This window comes from Clavispora lusitaniae (assembly GCF_014636115.1).
Source record: "Clavispora lusitaniae strain FDAARGOS_655 chromosome Unknown tig00002663_pilon, whole genome shotgun sequence".
NCBI lineage: Eukaryota > Fungi > Ascomycota > Pichiomycetes > Serinales > Metschnikowiaceae > Clavispora > Clavispora lusitaniae.
In genome coordinates, this window is record NW_027093982.1 from 410,485 (window position 1) to 432,025 (window position 21,541).

The window sequence follows — 21,541 nt, forward strand, 5'->3', positions numbered from 1 at the left end:
CTTTATTCTTTAATACCTCAGCCGCTTCCATGTTCGGTGTCTCTCCGCGCTAAAAGGAACTGCACACTTCTCTTCACTTTACTCCACACCATGGAGAATATAGACTTGAAACTAGATGCGCTAGTTAAATGGCTTGGAGGTAATGTTACCGAAAACCTGGGTTCTGGAGCGTTCATATCTCCGAAGATTAGTGTGAGAGATGTTCCAGGCTCGGGACGTGGTATCTACGCCGAATCGGATATTGGTACCCAAGAAGAGCTTGTTCGGATTCCTGTTTCGTTCCTTCTAAATTTTACTACAGCAGTGGCACATATCACCAAACACAACCCACTGGTGACTTTAGCCGAGCCTCATTACCAGCATATCCATGTGCCAAGCACAGCCTCCGACAAGATCACCGATTGGTATGCACAACTAGATCTCGACATCTTACTTGGACTCTCGTCCTTTCAGCTCCTTGCCATCTATTTGGTTCTTGAAAAAGAGCGAGGTGCTGCCTCGTTCTGGAAGCCCTTCATAGATATGCTCCCAGCAATTGAAGAATTGAGCTTAGCCCCTGTTGTTTGGAAAGTTTTGCAAGTTCCTCACTGCGATGATCTTTGGCGAATGCTATCACGGTCTGCTCGTAAGCATGCTGAGTCAGTCGTGGCTCGATTTGAGAAAGATTATGCCGTTGTTTGTGATTTACCATCTGTGCCCGCATTTGAGCGTCTGAGCTTTCTTTGGGCATGGATGTGTATTAACTCCCGTTGCTTGTATATGCTGATGCCCCAGGCAAAAGACACAAGTGACAATTTCACCATGGCTCCGTATGTGGATTTCCTAAATCATCTGAATGAGGACCAATGTGGCATCAAGATAGATCCACATGGATTTCACGTGCTTACATCTTCAGCGTACAAGCCGCAAGAAGAATTGTACTTTAGTTATGGGCCGCATTCAAACGAGTTTCTTCTCTGTGAGTATGGTTTCACATTGCCACATAACAAATGGAATTATATTGACATCACGGATTTCATTCTCCCGCTCCTTCGCCCTGAGCAAGTGTCGTTCCTCAAGGATATGGGATACTATGGAGACTACACCGTCAATACTGAAGGAATGTCATTCCGTACAGAAATTGCTTTAGCCACCCTTCAAGAAAGCGAACCTCAACACTCACGTAAACTCAAGGCTTTAGTGGAAGGAATGAGTGATGGAGCGGTTTTCGAGAAACAACTGAAGGTATTACTACGGAGATTATTGGACAAAATGGCAAGTGACAGTGGCCGAAGGCTACATAGAGCAGATAATTACGACCCTGAGACGACGAGAAGAATAGAGGCTGTGAATGTTTTGCACAAAAACATTGTTTCCATCGCTGAGACTATTTTGAAGGAGTGAAGACGCTATAGAAGTAACTGTCCATTATTAGAATATGACTTAGAAGCACTACTTGATACATAATAAAGATGTGGCCATTTCTCTTGGGTGTATTATATCTCAATAATGTTTGAGGTAACAGAAGGCGACCGGATTAGAAATGATCCTAATAGCGTCACCACATCATCAAGCACTATTGCCCGCTGTTTCCTCCCAATGTATTAAGCCATGCATGCTTCACCAATGGTGTTGAACGAACAGTTGTTATAAATAGTGGGTTAACACCGCTAAATTCTCAACCGTTGTGTGGTCTTCCTGTCTGACTTCTGCCAATATGTCTTCATGTCAAACAACCATGCTAACTTTCTGTGTCTATACTCAAAAGCGATCACGCTTGAGCGCCAAATTCTCCTTAGCCTGCTCAATGGCCACTTTATTTTTGACCATTTCCACCAACATGCGGTTTGTTGGCGTTGGGATCCCATGGCGGTACCCTAAAGTGACAATGTACCCGTTGATCCAGTCAATCTCTGTGCGGTGTAGATGACGTACGTCTTCCCGCATGGACAGACTGTTTTGTGAAGTGTTTTTACACAATTCCACCACAGACGCAAGGAGACGGTCTCGGTCCAAATATGTTCGAGCGTTTGGGATTCGAGAGAGCACCGCATACTCGGCCCGGAAACAGTCCACACACTCGCGAATGACACGTTTCATGATGGGAGGAATCTTGGTCCCATAAAGAAGGTCGCCGTTTAGGCAGTCCAACACTGCTGTGAGGGGATTTATGCATGCGTTGGCCACGAGCTTCTCCATCTGGCGGAGAAGAAACGGCTCGAACGCCATGCACTGCGCCTGGAGGGCCAGACATGCCTCAAGAGCACGAAGAAGAGGCGGTGGAGAAGCAGAATCGGGGGCTGTCCCCAATGGCGCCATAACGAGCGAACCTAGACCCACATGATGAACTGTGGTTGGGTTGGGCTTGTATGCTCCATGGGTACTGATTGCTTGGAAAAAAGACGGCATGTTGAGCCGCAGAGGCCAAAGAGCATCCTGGAGAGCAGCAGATACACCCATTCCATTCTGGAGAAGGAGAAGCGTGCTGGAGCTTGAAAGATTCTGAACATAGGGCCGCACAGCATCGACCGCCACGTGCGCCTTGGTCGACAAAATGAGGTTATCGATATGGACAGGTTTACCCTGAGTGTCAAGCGGCGGGCTACATATGGCGCCCATTTCCATTTTGGATGTGGAGACGCCAGAGTCGTCGCGCCGAAGCACAGACACAGCCAGACCTGCCAGTTTATATGCTTCGAGCCGAGAACGCGAACGAAGAAGAAGTGTGGGCGTCATTTGACGGGCGACAGCGAGCTCGTGAGCTACGAGCATGCCCATGGCGCCTGCGCCGAGAATGTGAACAGACATGGAAGGGTAACAATCGTCAGAAAAGTAAAATGGACTTATGAATGATGTAAGGATGGCCTAGAGATGACTAAAGGATGCGTTAGATGAATAAGTTGAGGTTGGTATAATGGTTGTACTGAACTTCCAGTGGATTAGACAGTGGTCGGAAGAGTTGCTGGAATTGTGATTCGATCGGCTGATGGATTTGAGCTGGAAAAACAGCCGCAGCAACAGACTAAGGAAAGAAAGTTGAACGCTTATGGATAGAGCGCTGTACGGTATTTCGAAGATATACTTTGGATGGTAGGCGCCGCTCAATCAAGATTCTCTAGACTCATGTACTTGAATCTTGAGATGCCAGTTTATATGCAAACCACACAGACTAGAGTTTTTGGTTTGTTTATGGGAAACAAGGCATGGCTTCCAGACTTGCAGAACGCTGAAATTACCCTGAAGAAGGTTTCGTCAACCAAAAATGGAATCAAAATTTGAGACGCAAATTCACGAAGTCGGTATCATGAGTACTATGGCATGCTGAATAGAACAACTGACTGACATCCTATAGTGACAACCACTTTAAATGTGCTAGTGTTCCGACTTATTTACATTCTTCTATATGATTTTTCTTCTCCATGGCTCGCTTTGTCTTCTTCAGTCCGTCGTTGATGATTAATACATACACTCGTGTGACATTGTGCAGTCCCAATCATTTTAACCCCATGCTTCTTATCGGTCTTACAGGCGGTATCGCCAGCGGCAAATCGACGGTTTCGTCAGAAATCTCCTCTTTGGGAATCCCCATAATTGATGCTGATTTAATTGCCCGCCAGGTTGTGGAACCTGGGCGGAAAGCTTACCGTGAAGTGGTTTCAGCATTTTCTGATGTTCCAGACTTACTCAATGAAGACACTACCTTGAACCGTCCGGCACTTGGCCGTGCTGTTTTTGGAAACCCCGAACGATTAGGTCGCCTAAACAAAATCGTCCATGCAGCAGTCAAGCGTGAAATGGCCTGGCAGATCTTGCGGCTATACTTTTCGGGATATCGAGCGGCAGTTCTTGACGTACCGCTTTTGTTTGAGGCCGGGCTTCATCGTATTTGCGGAGTGACATTAACCGTGTCATGCAATGACGACATTCAGATGGAGAGGCTTTTGAAACGCAACCCAGAATTGTCCGAGGAGGATGCGGCCAAAAGGGTCGCTAGTCAGCTTTCAACTCGTGAACGAGACGCAAGAGCAGACTATGTAATTTATAACAATGGAACTCTTGAGGAATTGAAAACTGAGGTACACAAGGCTGTTGATGATGTATTGCCGCATCCCATGTGGCATATATTGGCTCTTTTCCCCCCGTGGGCAATGGCTTCCGCTGCTTTTACCATGGCCGTTCGAGCCGTCCGCGATTGGTCAAGACAAAAAGATTTGAAGAAGGATAGCTAGATCTAATTCTGGTATGAACGTTGAAAAAGAACGAAGACCGAATGACATTATATTCTAGTGATAATGCCGGTACTCATGTTTTGTGCAATCCTTACTCTACTACATTTGGGAGCAAGGGTTGCTGGAAAGCCTTAGTTAAGGTGCCTATTGTCATGTGAGTTAAAGGCATGGGTATGCTTGGCGTAAGGGCGAAGCAAACGATAGTATCTACGTTTTGCCTCCAAAAACTGCTTGTGTTGAAACTGTACGTACTAGATCGGCTACTTTCTTGATCTTGCCAGGGTATCTTGTATTGTATTATGATGTATACTATATGGAACCCTTTATGCTCGCCAATACTGTGCCAAACTGTGAAGTGTATCAATAACAACAGGCAAAAATGCGTTGACACTGTCAATAATGAGATTCTGAAAATGCAAGATGGCTTCTTCTTCTGTCATGTCAAGGGCAAACTTCTCCTGAACCTTTTCCACAGCCCGCTTTGGATCAATCTGGATATCAGGAATGTTGGCGTTGAGCATCAACTGGAACAAATTAAGAATCAAATTGCTGTTTTTGCGGAGTGTGGTGTATGTGATGAAACAGTAACTTTTGAAGATATTGAAATTCTCATGGTTCATTCCTCCCATTCCGTCAATAACCTGAATGGGCAATTTCATGAGCGGAGGAAAAGGTTTAGGATCACGCCCTAAAATGTAACCAAAATCGGCGTGCCAGAACTTCCCGTTTGGTGAAAGAAGCAAGTTATCCAAATGACGGTCACCAACGCCAAGTATGTATGTGATGACACAATACCCAGCACAAGACTTGACGTAATTATCCATTATTGTAGGCGAGACTCCCAAGTCGGAAGTGACCGTCGACTTTTGCTGAAGGAAACTGGTGGCTGTGTTGTTTACATGTGGAACACTTCCCGGTTCTGGCTCGTCTTCTTCTTTCCGCCGACTATGAACACGGAGATAGTTCAAGATTCCATTTGAGTTAATATTGGAAAGGGGACCGAGCTCCGGATAATTATTGGAGAGCACTTCATCAAGTGTTTCGTTCGGTACAAACTGAATAAGGCCCGCGATGGGACTTGTGGCCAAAATCTTATAGGGGGTGAGCTTCAAGTTCAAGTTCTCGTTTTTGAGCAACTGGTCCATCAAAGTGATAATTTGGATCACCAACTGGTCCTGGCGGAGATCATCGCCGATCTTGAACATGAGTGAGTACTTTCCGTACTTGTTCTTCTTTGTGCCAAAGATCTGTGACACTTGTGGGGTTTCTTTGTGGTTTGTCACCGTTTTAAGGGCAATCTTCAACGGAGCCAAGGAACTTTTAAAAACAGAAGAATCTGCCGGGTAGCATCCGCAAACCATCACGGAAGGATCCAAAGGAAGAGGGAAAGGGTCAGGAAACTTGAGCATTTCATTAGAGCTATCCGCCAAGTACTCCTGGAGAAATTGTTTTTTCTTTGCTGTAGCTTCGTTTTTCTTAAATGTAGACCGAAGTAACTCCACAAGACTCGTAAGCTTCTTAATAAACGCAATCTGCCTCTTTAAGTACTTGTACTCTGGTTTTTTCGTGGCGATACAATGGTTCTTGAGGCGCTCAATGTAAGTGTTCAATACCACAGAATAGATGGAGTTGTCCGGTGGTTTTTGTGTGCCCGTCCTGTTAAGTTGATCCTCGTTTTCCACTTTGACATACCAATAGAAGAAGTTGCCAAGGTGGCCGTTTTCAACCGAGCGCTCTATCAAAAACTGGGCAAGAGGAGCTTCACTCAAAAGCGTTTCTTTCGAAGTCAGAAGAGACTCATATTTGAGCGCTTGCACAAGCTGAAGCAAGTACAAAAGCAACTCATCGGGACTGGCCAAGCGAATTCTGTCCACAGCGAACATTCGGAGCTGTTTGGAATACTTGAATATCTTCTCAATTTTCTTTTCCTCATTGGTATTAACATCTTTTGCATTGGAGTTTACTGTGGCCACCATTCTCCTCCGCAAGGCTGCGGTCAATGTGTAAGGGTCGAAGTTGTTGCTCAAAAGCTCTAGCGCATCGCCAATCTCAATTTTGTCAACAGTCCAAAGAGGAAATATCTCCTGGAATGCGTGATCGAGCTCGTACTCGTTCTCCCAGTTGAAGCACTTGAGAAACTTGGTCAAGAAATGTTTTGTTGTTTGCAGGGGCGCCGCTGCACCCAGATCATCAGCAAGAGTGTTTTTGGAAAAGTAGAAGCGGAATTTCCACAAAAGCTTTTTCTCATGGTCGCTTAGTACAGCGCTGGATGGCATTTTCAAGATTTTCCAGAGCTCGTCCCGCATATGCGGCGAAGGTTTGACCTCTTTATCTAGAAGCGAAGTATTGTTGATGTTTGTCGCCAAAGTCTGGAACTTTCGCTCGATTGGATCCATCTCGGCCATAGAGGGCCCTGCCACACCCGATCCGCGGGGTGTGGCCGACAGGGTCTGTTCTAGCTCGATATGGTTGAATTTCTGGATCGTGCCCGTCTCGAAGTCTGGATCGTACACTTTGGCAAAATCCAGACCGCCGGGCGAGTCAATTTCTATGCTGTTGATGACAACCGTTACGCCTGGGGTGCCAGGAATGGCCCCGTCCATATAATCAGTCAGGAAAAACACATTCGGCCGAGAATACGTGATGTCCAGGTACACTATGGGTAAGGAGAAGTTGGGAAGCTCAATGTATAGGTAGTACGGCGCGACCTTATTAGCTGAAACGTTTTCTGTTTGTGCTGGTGTAGATTCTGATCTCAATTTGTCCACAACAGGCAACGTAAGAGAGTCTAGCCAAGCACTACGAGGAAACTCGCCATTTTCGTGGCGGACAATGCTGCGTTCGAGCTCTGTGGTGCTCTCGGAATCGAAATAGTCCACTTTTCCTGGCTCAGGGCCGATGGCAATCTTGTAGGAGCCCTTTCGGAGAGTGCTATTCGCATGATTGAACAAAGACAATCGGCCCATGCCGAAAACACACTCCTTCGTTTGCACAATCTCCAAAAGCGTGAACTCAAGATATGACCCGTAGCTCACCTGGTTGAAGTTGACGGGAAGTTTTAAGGAACTGTCCCATATGCGCTTATTGTTGGAAAATGCCTTGTAGGGTGTTTGCACAGGCAAAGAAAGCGCATTGTGGTTTTCATCAAAGACTTGCACACGCAAAAACAAGTCTGAATTGATGCTGATGTTCAGAAGTTTCTGGAACACAAAGGCATCCTTGTATTTCTGCGAGCTGGAGGCAACGCTATGCGAGTTTGTGTTCGATGGATGAAGATAGCATACCTTGATGGAAATTGGTACGGTAAGATGCTTGGAAAGACCAAAGTTGGCCGTGTTTGACAGGTGCGACACACTTTCACTGATAGGCGCCGAAGAGTCAACAAGAGACATGGCTGGCCCGAAAAGAGGAGAATGGCTTCTGGTTGATGTGGTTCGAGTGATAGAGCTTGGGGTTTATCTGCAGGTGGGACGATAAGCCCAAGATATGAAAGATGGTCTAAGATTACTGAAAAGTAAGAGGAAGACAGAGATGAAAGAGTATTAAATATGGTATGCGTATATTGGTCATGAAAAGACAACGACGGTGCAAAACCTCCCACAAAGGGGCAGATTGCATGGTATTTCTAGAAATGGGTATGGAGGCATGTGTGCCTTATATGATGAAACTGATGTGTGGGCCGGCCAATCCAACATCTTGGATGAAAGCGTTGCGAGAACGGACGTTGAATAGTTTGGCCTTTACATCCAGCGCGTGGAATGATGTGGAATGGATAAAGATGCAGAGTGAATACTCTCAGTCATGGGAGAACAAACGTGATACAGGGCAGAAACTCCCCATCTTGCCGATACAAAGTGGATACTATCGGTAATGTCAGCTTGAACTAAGATGCAGAGCGGATACTCTCGAGGTATCTCGCTGTCAGACTTGTAGTAAGATACCGTGACAGTTCTCCCAAGAATACCAAAACTGTCGAGCGGCTAGACAAAGGGACTGAGCGTATGGTAAGCGATGAAAGGAAACATTTATAGGAGTAGAATGGGATCATGACAGCAAGTCCATGATCACAAACATCGATAGGCGAGAGCATGGTGAAGGAACGAACGTCAACAAAGACGAATGCATGTTCCGTTAGTGGAGCGACAAGATAAGGAAGTGCTATTTCGGCAACTCACATACAAAGTTCGCGTAACTCAGATGTTAATTACTGCCGTCGAGGTTTTTGCCGAACCACGTGAGATCGGGCCTGTCATCTTCAGAATCACTTGATTCAGATTCAAGGTTAAACACCTTAGCCTTTTCAAGCGTAGGAATAAAACGAAGAGAGCTGCTCGTACGCCGTGGCCGGTTTTCGACACGGCCAGGCGAAGATACGTCCAGCCTTCCAGGCGAACCAAAACGTGGAAATTCCAGACGACCATCGCTTTTGTCCCTCTTTTCGGTCTTCTCATTCTTTTCGGTCTTGTCTGTCTTATCTGTCTTGTCAAGCCTCTCGTTTTTGGCCTCAGCCTCGCCTTGTTCAACAATTTTCCCAAACTGGGGCAGAAGCGCACGGCGCCGCTGAAGCAGCCGTACACGGGCCAAGCTGCTGATGACATCGTTGATATTTGGAAGCTCGCCCACGTCCTCGGGAGAGGCGGAGCCTGTTTCGGTCAAATTCACGTGGGAACTGACATGCGAGTTGAAAGCGGAATTGGTTCGGGAATTCAACACAGAGCTGATGGAGTTGACCGATCCACTCAGGTTGGCCTTGTAGTTCAAGTAATGCACCGGGATGTCCAGCGCCAGCAGGTAGCGCAAGCGGAGCGGACGGAAAATCTCCTCGTTCGAGTTAAGTTTGGCCAAGTCAATAGTGGAGTTTGTACGGGCAGGAGCCAGCAGCGGCGAAACTTCAGGCGTCACCGGGTGGCTGGGCGGGTTTGTGATGTCAAATGCTTGTTTGAAAACGTCGTCATGCATGGCCTTGAGACGGAACTCACTCTTGATGCGGAAAGTATTGGCCTGCTGCGGAGTCCAGGACAGAGCTGAAGGACAAAGCGGGTTGATGCCCGGTCTTTTCGGGCCGTTTTCTGGCGCCGGCAGAACACGAAACAGGCGCCGGAGCCCGCCAAAGCCAATGGCCGGGAACTGGCGTTCTTCATCGGCCTCTTCTTTCTTGACAAAGTTTGTCTTGTAGTAGACGATGTCCAGATGCAAGTTGAGCGCAGCGTCCTCGTCCGGCGACAAAAGGCCCAAGCAGTCGCCTTTCAAGCGCCACTCGCCGTCTTCTCGTGCGGCCCAGCACATGCCGCCTTCAGGGAACTCGGCGAAAACGGGCCGCAGGAGGAAAAACGCCAAAAAGTTGGTCACGCCGTAACCATGGCCCACCACCACAATGGTGGCGTTCGGCTGGGCGTCGTATGTGGCTATCAAGCGCTCAAAGTACCGCTGGCACCGTTCCCGGTACTCGGAATACAGCAAACCTGCCTCGTTCCAGGGTCCCAACTGGGTCGTGGGCCGGAAGTTCAGACACATGCGCTTGTTCTGGAGACGCCGCACGTTGGGCACGTACATCTTGTATGCCTCGGTCGAGTCCGCAAACGGCGGCGGGTGCTTCATCTTGTCGTGGAGCCATTCCGAGAGGCCAAAGTCGCAGAGAAGCTGGATCTTGGCGGCCGGCGCCGCTCCCAAAAGCGCCAGCGCCAAAAGATCCGCCGACTGGCAGCACCGGAGGTACGGGCTGAAGTGGATATACACCTGTGGAGACTCGGAAAGATGGCCGGCGATCTGTTCGGCGGCGCCTTTCATCTGGTCCTGGGCGCTGCGGGCAACCAGCGGATCGTAGTCGGGCACGTTTTCGACAAGCGGCGGGTCCGACGCCGGCGCGTGGTCTGCACGGGTGCCGTGTCGCAAGAAGAAAAGCGTGGCCATGGGGTTGGAAAGAGTCGAACTTTGGATGATGTCATGGAGTAGCACGGCACGTGAAACAATGCGCACGTGACCCACACCTCGATTGCACACGGCCGAAGGAGAAGACCGGTGGCGGCTGCTGTTTTTGGATGTATGTACGATTGAAACTGGGCGGAGGTCATGGCGATTGCTCGGCCTGGAAGTACTGGTCCTACGGGCCGGTGGTGAAATGGGCAAGGGGTTTTACGGTGTACGGGCGTATGGGGAGGTACGGGTGCACTATTTGGTCGTGATGGCGTATCACGGAAAATTAGATGAGGCTGAGAATTTGCCACAAGAGGAAAGTGGCGGGGTCAGGTGGGGAAGCTGAAGTCACCTGTCCAGCCAATATTTCGCCGTTGCTATATCAGTTATTTGCTGTGGATACATCTTTGTGACACTAGAAATTATTGCACTAGGAGAGCGAGATTGCATTTAGGAGGGCGAAATAGCATTTAGGAGGGCCCATGTCGCAGTGGAACAATGGACCAACTTTAGAAACAAGACAATGTCCATTGTTGAGAGATTAGTCTTTGACACTGCAAGTAGGAAGAAAAGAAGACAGAAAATGGGCAAGTAGACTATTATTCACAAGACCGAAGCAGCAAGACTATGTGTATGAATATATAGGATCTCCACCAAATGAGCGGCAGAACTGTTCCTATCTAGATACAGTAATAACGAAGGCGATGGTCTAGCATGGACTGTCGTCGCGGCTCTTTATTGATTGTACTCGGCCGAAATGGTTTGGAAAGCCAAAATTAGTACTACTGTCACCCAAAACTCTGTATTAATTGATAGCTTTGGTCATAGGTTGACTGGGAGATTCTTGAAGATAATTCCCGCCTGTCTATAATAGTGATATTATCACATTGACTTTTCAGCCTCTTGACACCTCTTGTAATTCTATTGGAAATGTCGAGAATTGAGCTGTCTGAATTCAACTCCATGATTGTTGCCTTCAACTGTACATCTGGATTTCCTGCTGATGGTTTATTGTGTAAATAGGTGCTTGAAAAGTGTCAAATACCATGTAATACAGAGAAAAGCCTTAGATATTTATATCAATTCCACATGATATATAAGTCTATTCCTCGTTACCAACGGAACAATGCCTTTTGCTTGTCCTAGTAGAGTTACAGAGCTTCCAATTTTATAGTAAGAGCAGAGGTAGCCATTCTGGGCATTATGGCTCGAAATTCAAACATTAACCCGATAAAAAGTCATAACTTGGAAAAGACAGACCCTAACACTGCTAATTCTTTGCATAGTCTTGTTTCAGCAGCCAGTGCATTAGTTCGTATGACAAAAATCCAATTCAGCGTTTGAAAATGAATTACGTTCGAATATTGAAGAAACTATCGAGCAATGTAACACCAACAAAATGTGATTAAGACTACAGTAGGAGGATTGATTCTTTCACCTTACCAATGGCACTAAAAATCCCTTTATTAGCCTTTTTCAGGCTTAGGAGGATTGTCTTTGGCCCAAGTTTCCTCCACAGTTTACAATACTCAAAGAAAACAAAATCAGAAAGGATTCTTTGACACTTGCATCATGACAACTTTTCCAACGGCTGAGCGGTACGGGTCTTGCACCGCATCTATTCCGATCTACTGCTTCTTCTTACCACCAATGTCCTTAGCACCAAAACAAGTTGATATTCTTAAAGAGAAGGCATTAGAAGGTATGTCTGCCATTCCAAAAAACACTCGTGTTTGTGATTTTTCCTTTAAACCGTCCATCTAACACCAGCGCGCAACTTTTCATACTCGCCATACTCCAAGTTCCGGTATGTTTCAATTTAAGTCCTCGTTAACAACGTGTTTTTGACATTTACTAACCGACAGTGTTGGCTGTGCCTTGCTTGTTGACGGCGACCAGGTGATTACAGGAGCCAACGTTGAAAATGCCCTGTATGGCGCCGCCATTTGCGCTGAAAGAACGGCTATAACGAGAATGGTGATGGAAGGACATCGCAAGATTCAAGCCATTGCCATTTCCAGTGACCAGGCGGAGCCAATTAGCCCCTGTGGTATTTGCCGCCAAGTCATTCGCGAGTTTGGTGCTACGGTGCCCGTATACATGTATTCGAATGACGGGGAGAAGGTTCTTTGTTTGACATTGGACGAGCTTTTGCCTCATAGCTTTGGTCCCGAGAACTTGGGCGTGTGATTAGAGAGAAATTGGTTTACGAATGCGAGGTTGGAACATTTATAGAGATGCTGAATACATAACATGATGAAGTGATGGAACGTAACTATGAAACATGAGTATGATGATGGACGATACACAATAACGATAGATATAAGGATATGAGCGGATGTAAGGACATGAGCGGATGTAAGAACATGAGTGGATGCAAGGACATGAGTATTTTAATTACGATACAAGTAGGAGGTGAAAACGAGTATGCAGATGAATAAGGACGTGAACGAAGGGACAGTTGACACCGTAACTTCAAACACGAGAAGAATACAGATGCTCTTGTTACAATATAGCAGCCGATCTTTCCAAGGGATGGAAATACTTTGGGCATCTCAAATGTGGATGAAAGATTTCAGAACTGCTTTTCCATGGGATCTCTCAAAATCAGTAACTAGGCGAATTTTAAAGCGGTATGTTAGTACTTAAAGGCATGAACATCTTCTGTATTTTCCAAATTTACTTAGCTCTCTTACTTGCAACCTTCAAGAAATACTTTAGAGCATGCATACTGCCATGGAAGGCTTCCATGCGCCATCCGGATAGGAGGGGGAGCCATCACCCGAGACGAAAACACAGAATACAACTTTTGTCCATCTACCTCGAGCAGAACACCACCACTTCCCTCTTGCTAAAAGTCACTGAAGTACCTTCTGACCTCCTGTAATCACAGTACCCAACCTATTGTCTACTGCATTTGTCCCGATACCAGAGGTGCGCGCCTCATATCACATCTTCCCACTGAAAAAACTCTCTTCCCATCTTACAAGAAAAATGGCTTCAGTATGCTGCTCGCCGCAATGCGGCAAGACGACCGACTCAGGACTCAAATGCCCCGTGTGCTTGAAAAACGGCATCTCTGCAGTTTTCTGCAACCAAATCTGTTTCCGCTCGGGCTGGGCCATCCACAAAGCTGTCCACCCAGCAGAAGACAACAAGCCGTTTGATCCTTTCCCCAATTTCCAGTATTCAGGCGACTTGAGAGCTTCGTATCCGCTCAGTCCCCGGCGCCCTGTTCCGGCCAACATTGCCAAGCCAGACTATGCGCAGAACGGAAAGCCAGTGAGCGAGTTGAAAAACGACAGAACGGGCAAAATCACCATTTTGACCGAGAGCCAGATCAAGAAAATGCGCCGTGTGGCGCGGATCTCGCGGGAAATCTTGGACAAAACCGCTTCCTACATCAAACCAGGCATTACCACCGACGAACTCGATGCCATTTTGCATAAACAGTGCATGGCACACAACGCATACCCGCTGCCACTAAACTACTACAACTTCCCGAAATCCTTGTGCACGTCTGTGAATGAGGTTATTTGCCACGGTATCCCCGACCAGACTGTTTTGCAGGACGGAGACATTATCAATTTGGACGTGACCATCTATCTTAGTGGATACCACTCCGATCTCAACGAAACTTACTACGTGGGCGACAAGGCCAAATGTGACCCAGACACAGTGCGCTTGGTCGAGACCACACGTGAGTGCTTGGACTTGGCCATTGACATGGTCAAGCCCGGCTTGGTATTCCGTGACTTGGGCAGCGTCATCGAAGAACATGCGCTGAAAAATGGCTGTTCCGTTGTCAGAACCTACTGCGGCCACGGTATCAACAGCTTGTTCCACTGTCAGCCCAACATTCCGCACTACGCCAAGAACAAGGCGATTGGTGTGGCTAAACCCGGCATGGTGTTTACAATCGAGCCCATGCTTTGTCTAGGCACGTATAAAGACATCACATGGCCCGACAACTGGACTGCGGCGACCCAGGACGGAAAAAAGTCGGCCCAGTTTGAGCACATGTTGCTAGTGACCGAAACAGGTTGCGAGGTCTTGACTGCCAGACTAGACAACTCGCCAGGAGGCGCCGTCAAAAGAATCGAGTAAAGAAAAATATGTGCGATCCAAGACTTTGGTCATGTCACGCCCAGAAAAACAACGAGACAAAATACGAATAGAAAATCATAACGCAACGCTACGCCGTCCCCAACATGATGTCATGGTTGCATCACTGTGTAGACAATGGATCGCTCAAGCAGCCAGTGCTCATATTCGAGAGTATCGTATTTTAGGCGATGTTGGCTCTCAACCACCACGGAACGTCGAAAAGCTGCATAATGGATCGAGCCGCTCGAGAAAAATAATCAGCCTGTAAATTGACTCAACTCATCCTAGGGGAAAACAATGGAGTCCAGTCATCCAGACCATACCAAATAGACAATACAACGACGTTGTTTGAACAATCGTGTTTCATGCCTTCCAAATGTCGTGGAATTTGGAAAACACCATGTGACCCCAGACAGCGACGTATGGAAGATCTTCGAAAATGAACATCTATGCATGGGAATTACGATCGCTTATTTTGCAGATCATCGTCCGATTCACCGCTGAAGGTTCAAAATCGCTTAATTCCTCCAACATGACGTCACAAACAATATGCAACGTCCCGCAGATCTTAGTAATCTGAACAATAACCTCAGTATGCAATCCCGGGAACTGAAGTTGTCTAGTCGGCATTTGGTCGGGGTTTGGACCTCGGACATACAGCCTGCTCTTTAAATAGCTGTCATTGGACTTGACCACCGCACAAGAAACATTAGACTATAATCATGCGCATACAATTGATTGTAGGACTTGGGACTGCGCCATTGTCAAGAAGTAGACAAAAGATATTTGTAGTAAGATTGATAAATTGAATTTAAGACAATCCATTATGCTTGGCCGCTTTAGTCGAAGCCTAGTGCTAGCGATAGAATGAGTAAATTCCTATTTCGTAAATTACTATTTCGTAAGCATACATTAAAAATGGACCATCGGACACGATTTCAATCATAAAGCATAACTGCAAATAGAGAATCGAAATAAGCACCAACAAAACGATCCAATGCTATTCTATTGTGCTGATGAAACTTAAAAATGCTTTGTTACTCATTGCACATGTAATTTCCCAAATACGGATGCAACACATCATTAAGTGAACGACGGCTCTAAGGATCCCTCTAAAATTCATTAAAAACATGAACAGCCTCACAATTTTGCAATATCACTACTAAGAACAGTCCTCCTTCTGGATGTTCTGGCTCCTAGTAAAACGGGAAGTCGGTCTGCGCCGAAATCAGCCATATAAATTAGCCATTTCCATGCACAAAAATTAATCCTTTTCGGAGCACAAAATCAGTCCTTTCCGGGCAAAAAAATTATGTATCACTGAAAATACCCCAGCTGCCACTTTGACATTCTGTAGCCCAAAAATACAATTAATCCACCGTTTTCTGACCTTGAAACGTATCCACCACATCACGACCTGCATACAATGTAGATTATGTCATCTTTCCAATCTTCCCAAAAACAGTCCCAGGAGATAAGAAACCACATACTCGTCCATGATTCTTGCTCCTTAGTATTGCTTAAGCAATCCAGACACCGTTTCTATATTCCCACAGTGGCTTTGGAGATGGAGGTGGGCTGTGCACGTGACCTCGCCGCGGCGCTCACTCTAACAAAAAAAAAGACCCGAATCTTCTCCAACACCAAATGTCGTCCATCCAGCTTTTGAATCCCAAAGCAGAATCCTTGAGACGTGACCAGGCGCTCCAGGTAAACATTGCAGCCGCACAAGGCTTGCAGAATGTTTTGGCCTCCAACTTGGGCCCCAAAGGCACATTGAAGCTCTTGGTGGACGGATCAGGGTCGCTCAAATTGACCAAAGACGGCAAGGTTTTGCTTTCGGAAATGCAGATCCAGCACCCAACGGCCGTGATGATTGCACGTGCGGCTACTGCGCAAGACGAGATCACCGGAGACGGAACAACCACCGTGGTTCTTTTGGTGGGCGAGTTGTTGAAGCAGGCTGAACGGTTTATCAGCGAGGGCGTCCATCCACGCGTGTTGGTGGACGGTTTCGAGACGGCGCGCGAGGCGGTGTTGGACCACTTGAAGGCGTTCCAGACGGTGCCCGACTCGTTTGACCGCGAGTTTTTGCTCCAGGTGGCCCGCAGTTCTGTGGCGACCAAAGTGACGCCCGAATTGACGAGTGTGTTGGCACCCATTGTCACCGACGCGGTTTTGGCGGTCCAGGGCGACGAGCAGAACCAGTTGGACTTGCACATGGTGGAGATCATGACCATGCAGCACGGAAATGCCACCGACACCACTTTGGTGAAGGGATTGGTGTTGGACCACGGCGCCCGGCACCCAGACATGCCTCGCCGCGTCAAGAACGCCTACGTGTTGATTTTGAACGTGTCCTTGGAGTACGAGAAGACCGAGGTCAACCTGGGCTTTTTCTACTCTACGGCGGAACAGCGCGAGAAGTTGGTGGCATCGGAGAGACAGTTTGTCGATGCCAAGTTGAAGAAGATTGTGGACTTGAAGAACGAGGTGTGTGGCCTCGGCGACGACACGGGCTTTGTGATCATCAACCAGAAGGGTATCGACCCGATGTCGCTTGACGTTTTGGCCAAGCACGGCATCTTGGCGTTGCGCAGGGCCAAGCGCAGAAACATGGAGCGGTTGCAGTTGATTGTGGGCGGCGAGGCACAGAACGCCGTCGACGACTTGACCCCGGCCGTCTTGGGCCGCTCCGGACTTGTCTACGAAGAGAGCATTGGCGAAGATAAATTCACATACATCACCGAATGTCCACACGCGAAAGCGGCAACGATTCTCATCAAGGGCCTGGCCAGCCACGCGTTGCAACAAACAAAGGACGCTGTGCGTGACGGCTTGCGGGCCGTGGCCAATGTGCTCAAAGACGGCGCTGTCATTCCTGGTGCCGGTGCGTTTTTCATGAGCGCCCACGCCCAGTTGCAAGAGTCCAAGACACTCCGTGGCCGCCACAAGCCTGGCATCCGCGCGTTTGCCGAGGCGCTCCTCGTGGTGCCCAAAACCTTGTGTACCAACGCAGGCTTGGACTCGTTGGAGTCTCTTTCGGCGTGCCAGGACGAGGTTGCCGACGGCCACGTAGTGGGCATTGATTTGCGGTCGGGCGAGCCCATGGACCCGGCGCTCGAAGGCGTGTGGGACTCCGTCAGGGTGGTCCGCAACGCTATTCTGGCCGCAACGGGCATAGCGTCGAACCTTTTGCTCTGTGACGAGCTTTTGAAGGCGGGTAAGTCGTCGTTGCGGGCGGGCCAGGGACAGCAGGGAATGCCGCAAGGAATGCCACAGGGAATGCCGCAGGGAATGCCGGGCATGCCGGGAATGTGAACAAAAAGAGGATGAGATATACACGAGAGTGAAGCCAGAGACCAAGAACCATGTAGAGAATGCGATTGCATGAGTATGAGAGAGAGAGAGAGAAAGAAAAAGAGAGATGAAATGCAGAAGGAGAACGTTGGAGAGACCTAGCATGAAGAAGAAGTAGAAGACAGAAGATCAGGAACACGACCAAGACATGAACACGAAAACATGAACACGCAAACCTGAAGACGACGAAGACCATGGCGAAGAGGACGAAAACACGAACTTGACAAGAAATAACTAATAGAACAGATGATTGGAGGCTGAAATATACTTTCGGCGACTCGAATTCGCTCCCACTTCTCCTTTGCTTCCTCTTTCTTCTCGCCATTCTTCTTCTTCGCTTGCCTCTCCGCTCTCGTGGTGTTCTTACTTAATCAACGCTATGTATGTGCTCTGTAGAGCCCATGTCGCGCGACTGGGTATGTTATCTAAGCCGGCGTACGTCGGCCAATCCGACAGTGTCCCACTTGGGGCGCTATTGTGCGAGCGCATTAGCCCAGGCCGCATCAAAGAATCGACAAGCGGGCGACATTGAATTTGCAGTGCATGCTTGTCGTCTGGGAGCCAGGTGCCGGAAATCTTCCCAGAATCCGAAATCTTGCCCCAATGTTTCGCCGGCTGCCTGCAGAAGTGGGAAAAAAAAAACAGGTGAGGCAATGCCACCGGTACAAGATTTTTTGGCTAGCGATGGTGGAGCTACGGTTTCGGCTCGGAAGCAAATGTGGTCCCGTGAGATTTGATACTTGGGATGTCTTTTTTTGGCACATCTTGTAGAATCAAGTAGCATTGGCGCTGCGCCACTCGGGCTTTTTCTTCCCGCAGCCTCCTGTGGGGCATTTTCACGTTCCCAGTCTTATCGATCAATGTCAAAGGGCGCCACAAGTATAAGTGAGCATGCATGTTAGGGTCAAGGCTACTTGCAGGTCGTTAGAGGACGCACGGTGCCCAAAAGGGGCGCGAGAGAATCTTTCGTAGAGAGCGCAAGTTGGCGAGGCTAGAGGAGGAAAATAGAATGGTGTCATTGTACGGTGGCGATTTCCACATGTGGTATGTTTCCATGATTTTTTTCTTGTAGGCTTGTCGTCTCCGTTGGATAGTTGCTCGTGGAGGCAGAAAATGTCGCGCCTGCTGCAGTACAGGTGCAGCTGCAGGGATGCACGACTTTACTCGTAACCGGTGCATGCGCGGCAACACAATGCTGCCCGCATGACATTGCTGATTTAAACTTCGGTGTAAACTTGGTATGGTATTGCATACGACATATATCACGATTCTTTCTTACTCCAATATAGCTGACCCTATTTCCGTGCATCTATTTATTTGTTTCTCCATCCGCATCTCGCCCCGACTCCTTCCCAACAACCATAATTCGCATCGTGTTGCAGGTGGGCCTATTTCCTGAATTTCCTTTCCTTGTCTGCGGTTCTGTTTCTTGCCAGACCGTTTATTTTAGTTAATGCTTAGTCCGAGTACGTACACAACACTCTAGCGGCGTCAGCGTCAGTCTCCCAGCTCCGATTTCTCCCAACTGTTCCTGTTTATCGACGCGTTTCTTTGCCAAAGTCCTTATCCTCCAGTTGAGTTGGTGGTGCAGATCCAACCAATTCCATCGTCCCATAGCCAGCATTCCCACAGCCCATTCGATTCACGTCCGTGTTTCTCTCGCCACTTTCCCCAAAAGATCTACAGATATACTTCCTCCATCCACACGAACGAAACACCAGAAAACACCAATCAAACGTAACATAAACCATTGATCAGGAACGCGATCCAGAGAACAAAATCCACAATCCACATTACGTCCGCATCCATCCTTTCGTTCATTGCTAACTTTGCAGCATCCCCATGAGCCAGTGGTCTAATCCGGCGTGGCCCGAACCGCCCGCGCCCAGCAACTTTGTCAAACCAGCCAAAAACGATTACCAGTATACGCTGCCCGGGAACAAGTACCTGCGAGTATTCCAGTCGGAGGCGCAAGCGCCAGCGACTGGGCCAGGCGTGCCGCCGGGCGTCGCATATCAGGGCGCAATACCCATGCAGCCCATGATGGATGCGGTTGGCCGCAGCGCATACGGTGGCCAGCAGCTCCAATACACACCCATGTCGGTGCAGTCAGTCCAGGCGGTACAGTCAATGCAACAATACCCTGCGGCAGCAGCGCCGCCGAAATACGCCAGCCCCACTTCGGGGGCCGTGAACACTCTTGTGCAAGGCGCCACACCCAGCAACAATATCAACAGCAACAACAACAACAACAACAATCTCAACAGCAACAATAGCAGCAACAATCCCAATAACAGCACAAACAGCAGCAGCAACAACACCAACGCCCAGTTCCACATGCATGCCGACCAGTGGGATCAATTGGCTCTAGGCGTGCGGCAGCAGCACAGTGAAGGCGGGCGCACCAAGCCTCGCGCCAAGTCGCTCGATGCAAGTGACACGCTGGCGCACGAGGAGGAGGCCGAAGAAGGCGCCAGCAGGGCGCGCGCGCAAAGCGCCAGCGGGCGCGCAGGCAAGGTGGCCAAGCGGTCGCGCATGGGGTGTCTAACATGCCGCCAGCGCAAGAAACGGTGCTGCGAGACGCGCCCCAAATGCAAAGAGTGCCTGCGGCTAAGGCTCAATTGCGTGTGGCCCAAGCCGGGCACAGAGCACAAGAACAAGCCCAAGGAGGTGAAGAACCAGGAGAACATGATTGACCACGATGTGTACGGCAAGATTCGTGTTCTTCGCGGTATTGTGGAGTATCGCAGCGACTAATGTACTATAGTTTTAATGCACGGCGGCGCAGCCGCACTTTCTTGGTGGAGAAAAGGGCCCATGAGTAGAGGTAGACGGACTTGCGGAAAAAGGTGCATAGCCGACCGACAGCTCGGCCCGATCCTGCATCCGCATATACATGTGTATGCGCACTTTCTTTCTTTTTTTTTTTTTTTTGTTTTTTGCAAGCATAATGCCCCAGTGCCTACGCATAAACCTACGCATAAGCCCTCGCGCACTGCGCACCTGCTTGATTACAACATGCTGTTTGTGCGGCAGATTAGTGACTGTTTCCACATGCCTCGCATTCATGTGAAGAAGCATTATGGTAAAGTGATGAGCCTTTCATTTTTCATCTATTATGAGATCTAAGAGACGCCCACGCACATGAATTTGCAAGGAGGTTGACTTGCTGCAATGCGACCAATATGTAATGGTGCATCTCGGGGGCGCTGCACATGCAACCTGGGCTCGGAAACTAAACATCATGACAGCTGCACAGCGCATGTTTTGCCAAACCCTGGGTGGCGCTTTTTGGCCGCCTACGCATGTAGCCACCATTTCGTGGCTTAGAGCCACATATGCTTCCTACTTTGCAGCAATACCAAACGAGTAGTCCGCAACTAACGGACATGGTTCCTCCTGCATCGTATCAACAGTGTACTGTGCACGTGCGTGTCGCTGACGCCCTTAACCAGAAGAAGCATGCAACTTGGAGTGCATACATGTGTATGGAACGCAATTGCATACAGTAGTGCATGTCGCACGCCCTTCTTGGTAGCCAAGATGTATTCCACCCGATGGTATGTTGTGCTTGCTTTCCAGCTTAATGTATTTCGGTTGCACCGACACTAGACGGTAACTCCGACCGAGCTTGATTTGATTGACTCCGAACGTTCCCTGCACCTCTGGCCATCCACCTCTGGCCATCCACCTCTTTTTCTTATTCTTCGTCTTGCTTGCTCGTTGCTTCCATTCTTCCTTCCATGTCGCATTATTACCGAGACGCCGTCTTCTATTATTCTGCACTGTTTACATTATTGCCCATTCTTTTTGCTTGCGCGGCTGATTGGATTCCGAGTTTTCCAGGGGCTTCCAAGATCTGAAATGAGTCCTAACCAATGCATATGGACCCTGTAATGTGCATTGCGACTTTTTCCGACGCCCAACCTTTCCCAAAAGAAAGATACTCCGCA

General features: G+C 48.4%; 9 protein-coding genes across 9 annotated transcripts; 6 read left to right on the top strand and 3 right to left on the bottom strand. All coding sequences in view use genetic code 12, as the record gives it.

Moving 5' to 3' along the window:
* Positions 1-90: 90 nt before the first annotated feature.
* Positions 91-1,383, top strand: FOB63_004828 (protein-lysine N-methyltransferase; the record flags this gene model as incomplete). Its single annotated transcript, XM_002617518.2, has 1 exon — positions 91-1,383. The coding sequence occupies one exon, from the start codon at positions 91-93 to the stop codon at positions 1,381-1,383; it is 1,293 nt and encodes a 430-aa protein (XP_002617564.2).
* A 357-nt stretch (positions 1,384-1,740) lies between these two features.
* On the bottom strand, positions 1,741-2,787 carry FOB63_004829 (2-dehydropantoate 2-reductase; the record flags this gene model as incomplete). Its single annotated transcript, XM_002617517.2, has 1 exon — positions 1,741-2,787. The coding sequence occupies one exon, from the start codon at positions 2,785-2,787 to the stop codon at positions 1,741-1,743; it is 1,047 nt and encodes a 348-aa protein (XP_002617563.1).
* A 698-nt stretch (positions 2,788-3,485) lies between these two features.
* On the top strand, positions 3,486-4,208 carry CAB5 (putative dephospho-CoA kinase; the record flags this gene model as incomplete). The annotated part of the gene is made up of 1 exon (XM_002617516.2): positions 3,486-4,208. The coding sequence occupies one exon, from the start codon at positions 3,486-3,488 to the stop codon at positions 4,206-4,208; it is 723 nt and encodes a 240-aa protein (XP_002617562.2).
* Positions 4,209-4,531: 323 nt separating this feature from the next.
* Positions 4,532-7,600, bottom strand: VPS34 (phosphatidylinositol 3-kinase; the record flags this gene model as incomplete). The annotated part of the gene is made up of 1 exon (XM_002617515.2): positions 4,532-7,600. One exon carries the CDS (start codon positions 7,598-7,600, stop codon positions 4,532-4,534), a length of 3,069 nt encoding a protein of 1,022 aa, XP_002617561.2.
* An 808-nt stretch (positions 7,601-8,408) lies between these two features.
* FOB63_004832 (uncharacterized protein) lies at positions 8,409-10,118 on the bottom strand (the record flags this gene model as incomplete). The annotated part of the gene is made up of 1 exon (XM_002617514.2): positions 8,409-10,118. One exon carries the CDS (start codon positions 10,116-10,118, stop codon positions 8,409-8,411), a length of 1,710 nt encoding a protein of 569 aa, XP_002617560.2.
* Positions 10,119-11,771: 1,653 nt separating this feature from the next.
* Positions 11,772-12,311, top strand: FOB63_004833 (cytidine deaminase; the record flags this gene model as incomplete). The annotated part of the gene is made up of 2 exons (XM_066102434.1): positions 11,772-11,823; positions 12,034-12,311. The coding sequence occupies 2 exons, from the start codon at positions 11,772-11,774 to the stop codon at positions 12,309-12,311; spliced, it is 330 nt and encodes a 109-aa protein (XP_065958201.1).
* An 804-nt stretch (positions 12,312-13,115) lies between these two features.
* FOB63_004834 (methionine aminopeptidase) lies at positions 13,116-14,228 on the top strand (the record flags this gene model as incomplete). The annotated part of the gene is made up of 1 exon (XM_002617513.2): positions 13,116-14,228. The coding sequence occupies one exon, from the start codon at positions 13,116-13,118 to the stop codon at positions 14,226-14,228; it is 1,113 nt and encodes a 370-aa protein (XP_002617559.2).
* Positions 14,229-15,875: 1,647 nt separating this feature from the next.
* CCT6 (chaperonin-containing T-complex subunit) lies at positions 15,876-17,549 on the top strand (the record flags this gene model as incomplete). Its single annotated transcript, XM_002617512.2, has 1 exon — positions 15,876-17,549. One exon carries the CDS (start codon positions 15,876-15,878, stop codon positions 17,547-17,549), a length of 1,674 nt encoding a protein of 557 aa, XP_002617558.2.
* A 1,881-nt stretch (positions 17,550-19,430) lies between these two features.
* On the top strand, positions 19,431-20,345 carry CZF1 (Zn(II)2Cys6 transcription factor CZRF1; the record flags this gene model as incomplete). Its single annotated transcript, XM_002617510.1, has 1 exon — positions 19,431-20,345. One exon carries the CDS (start codon positions 19,431-19,433, stop codon positions 20,343-20,345), a length of 915 nt encoding a protein of 304 aa, XP_002617556.1.
* Between the last annotated feature and the right edge of the window lie 1,196 nt (positions 20,346-21,541).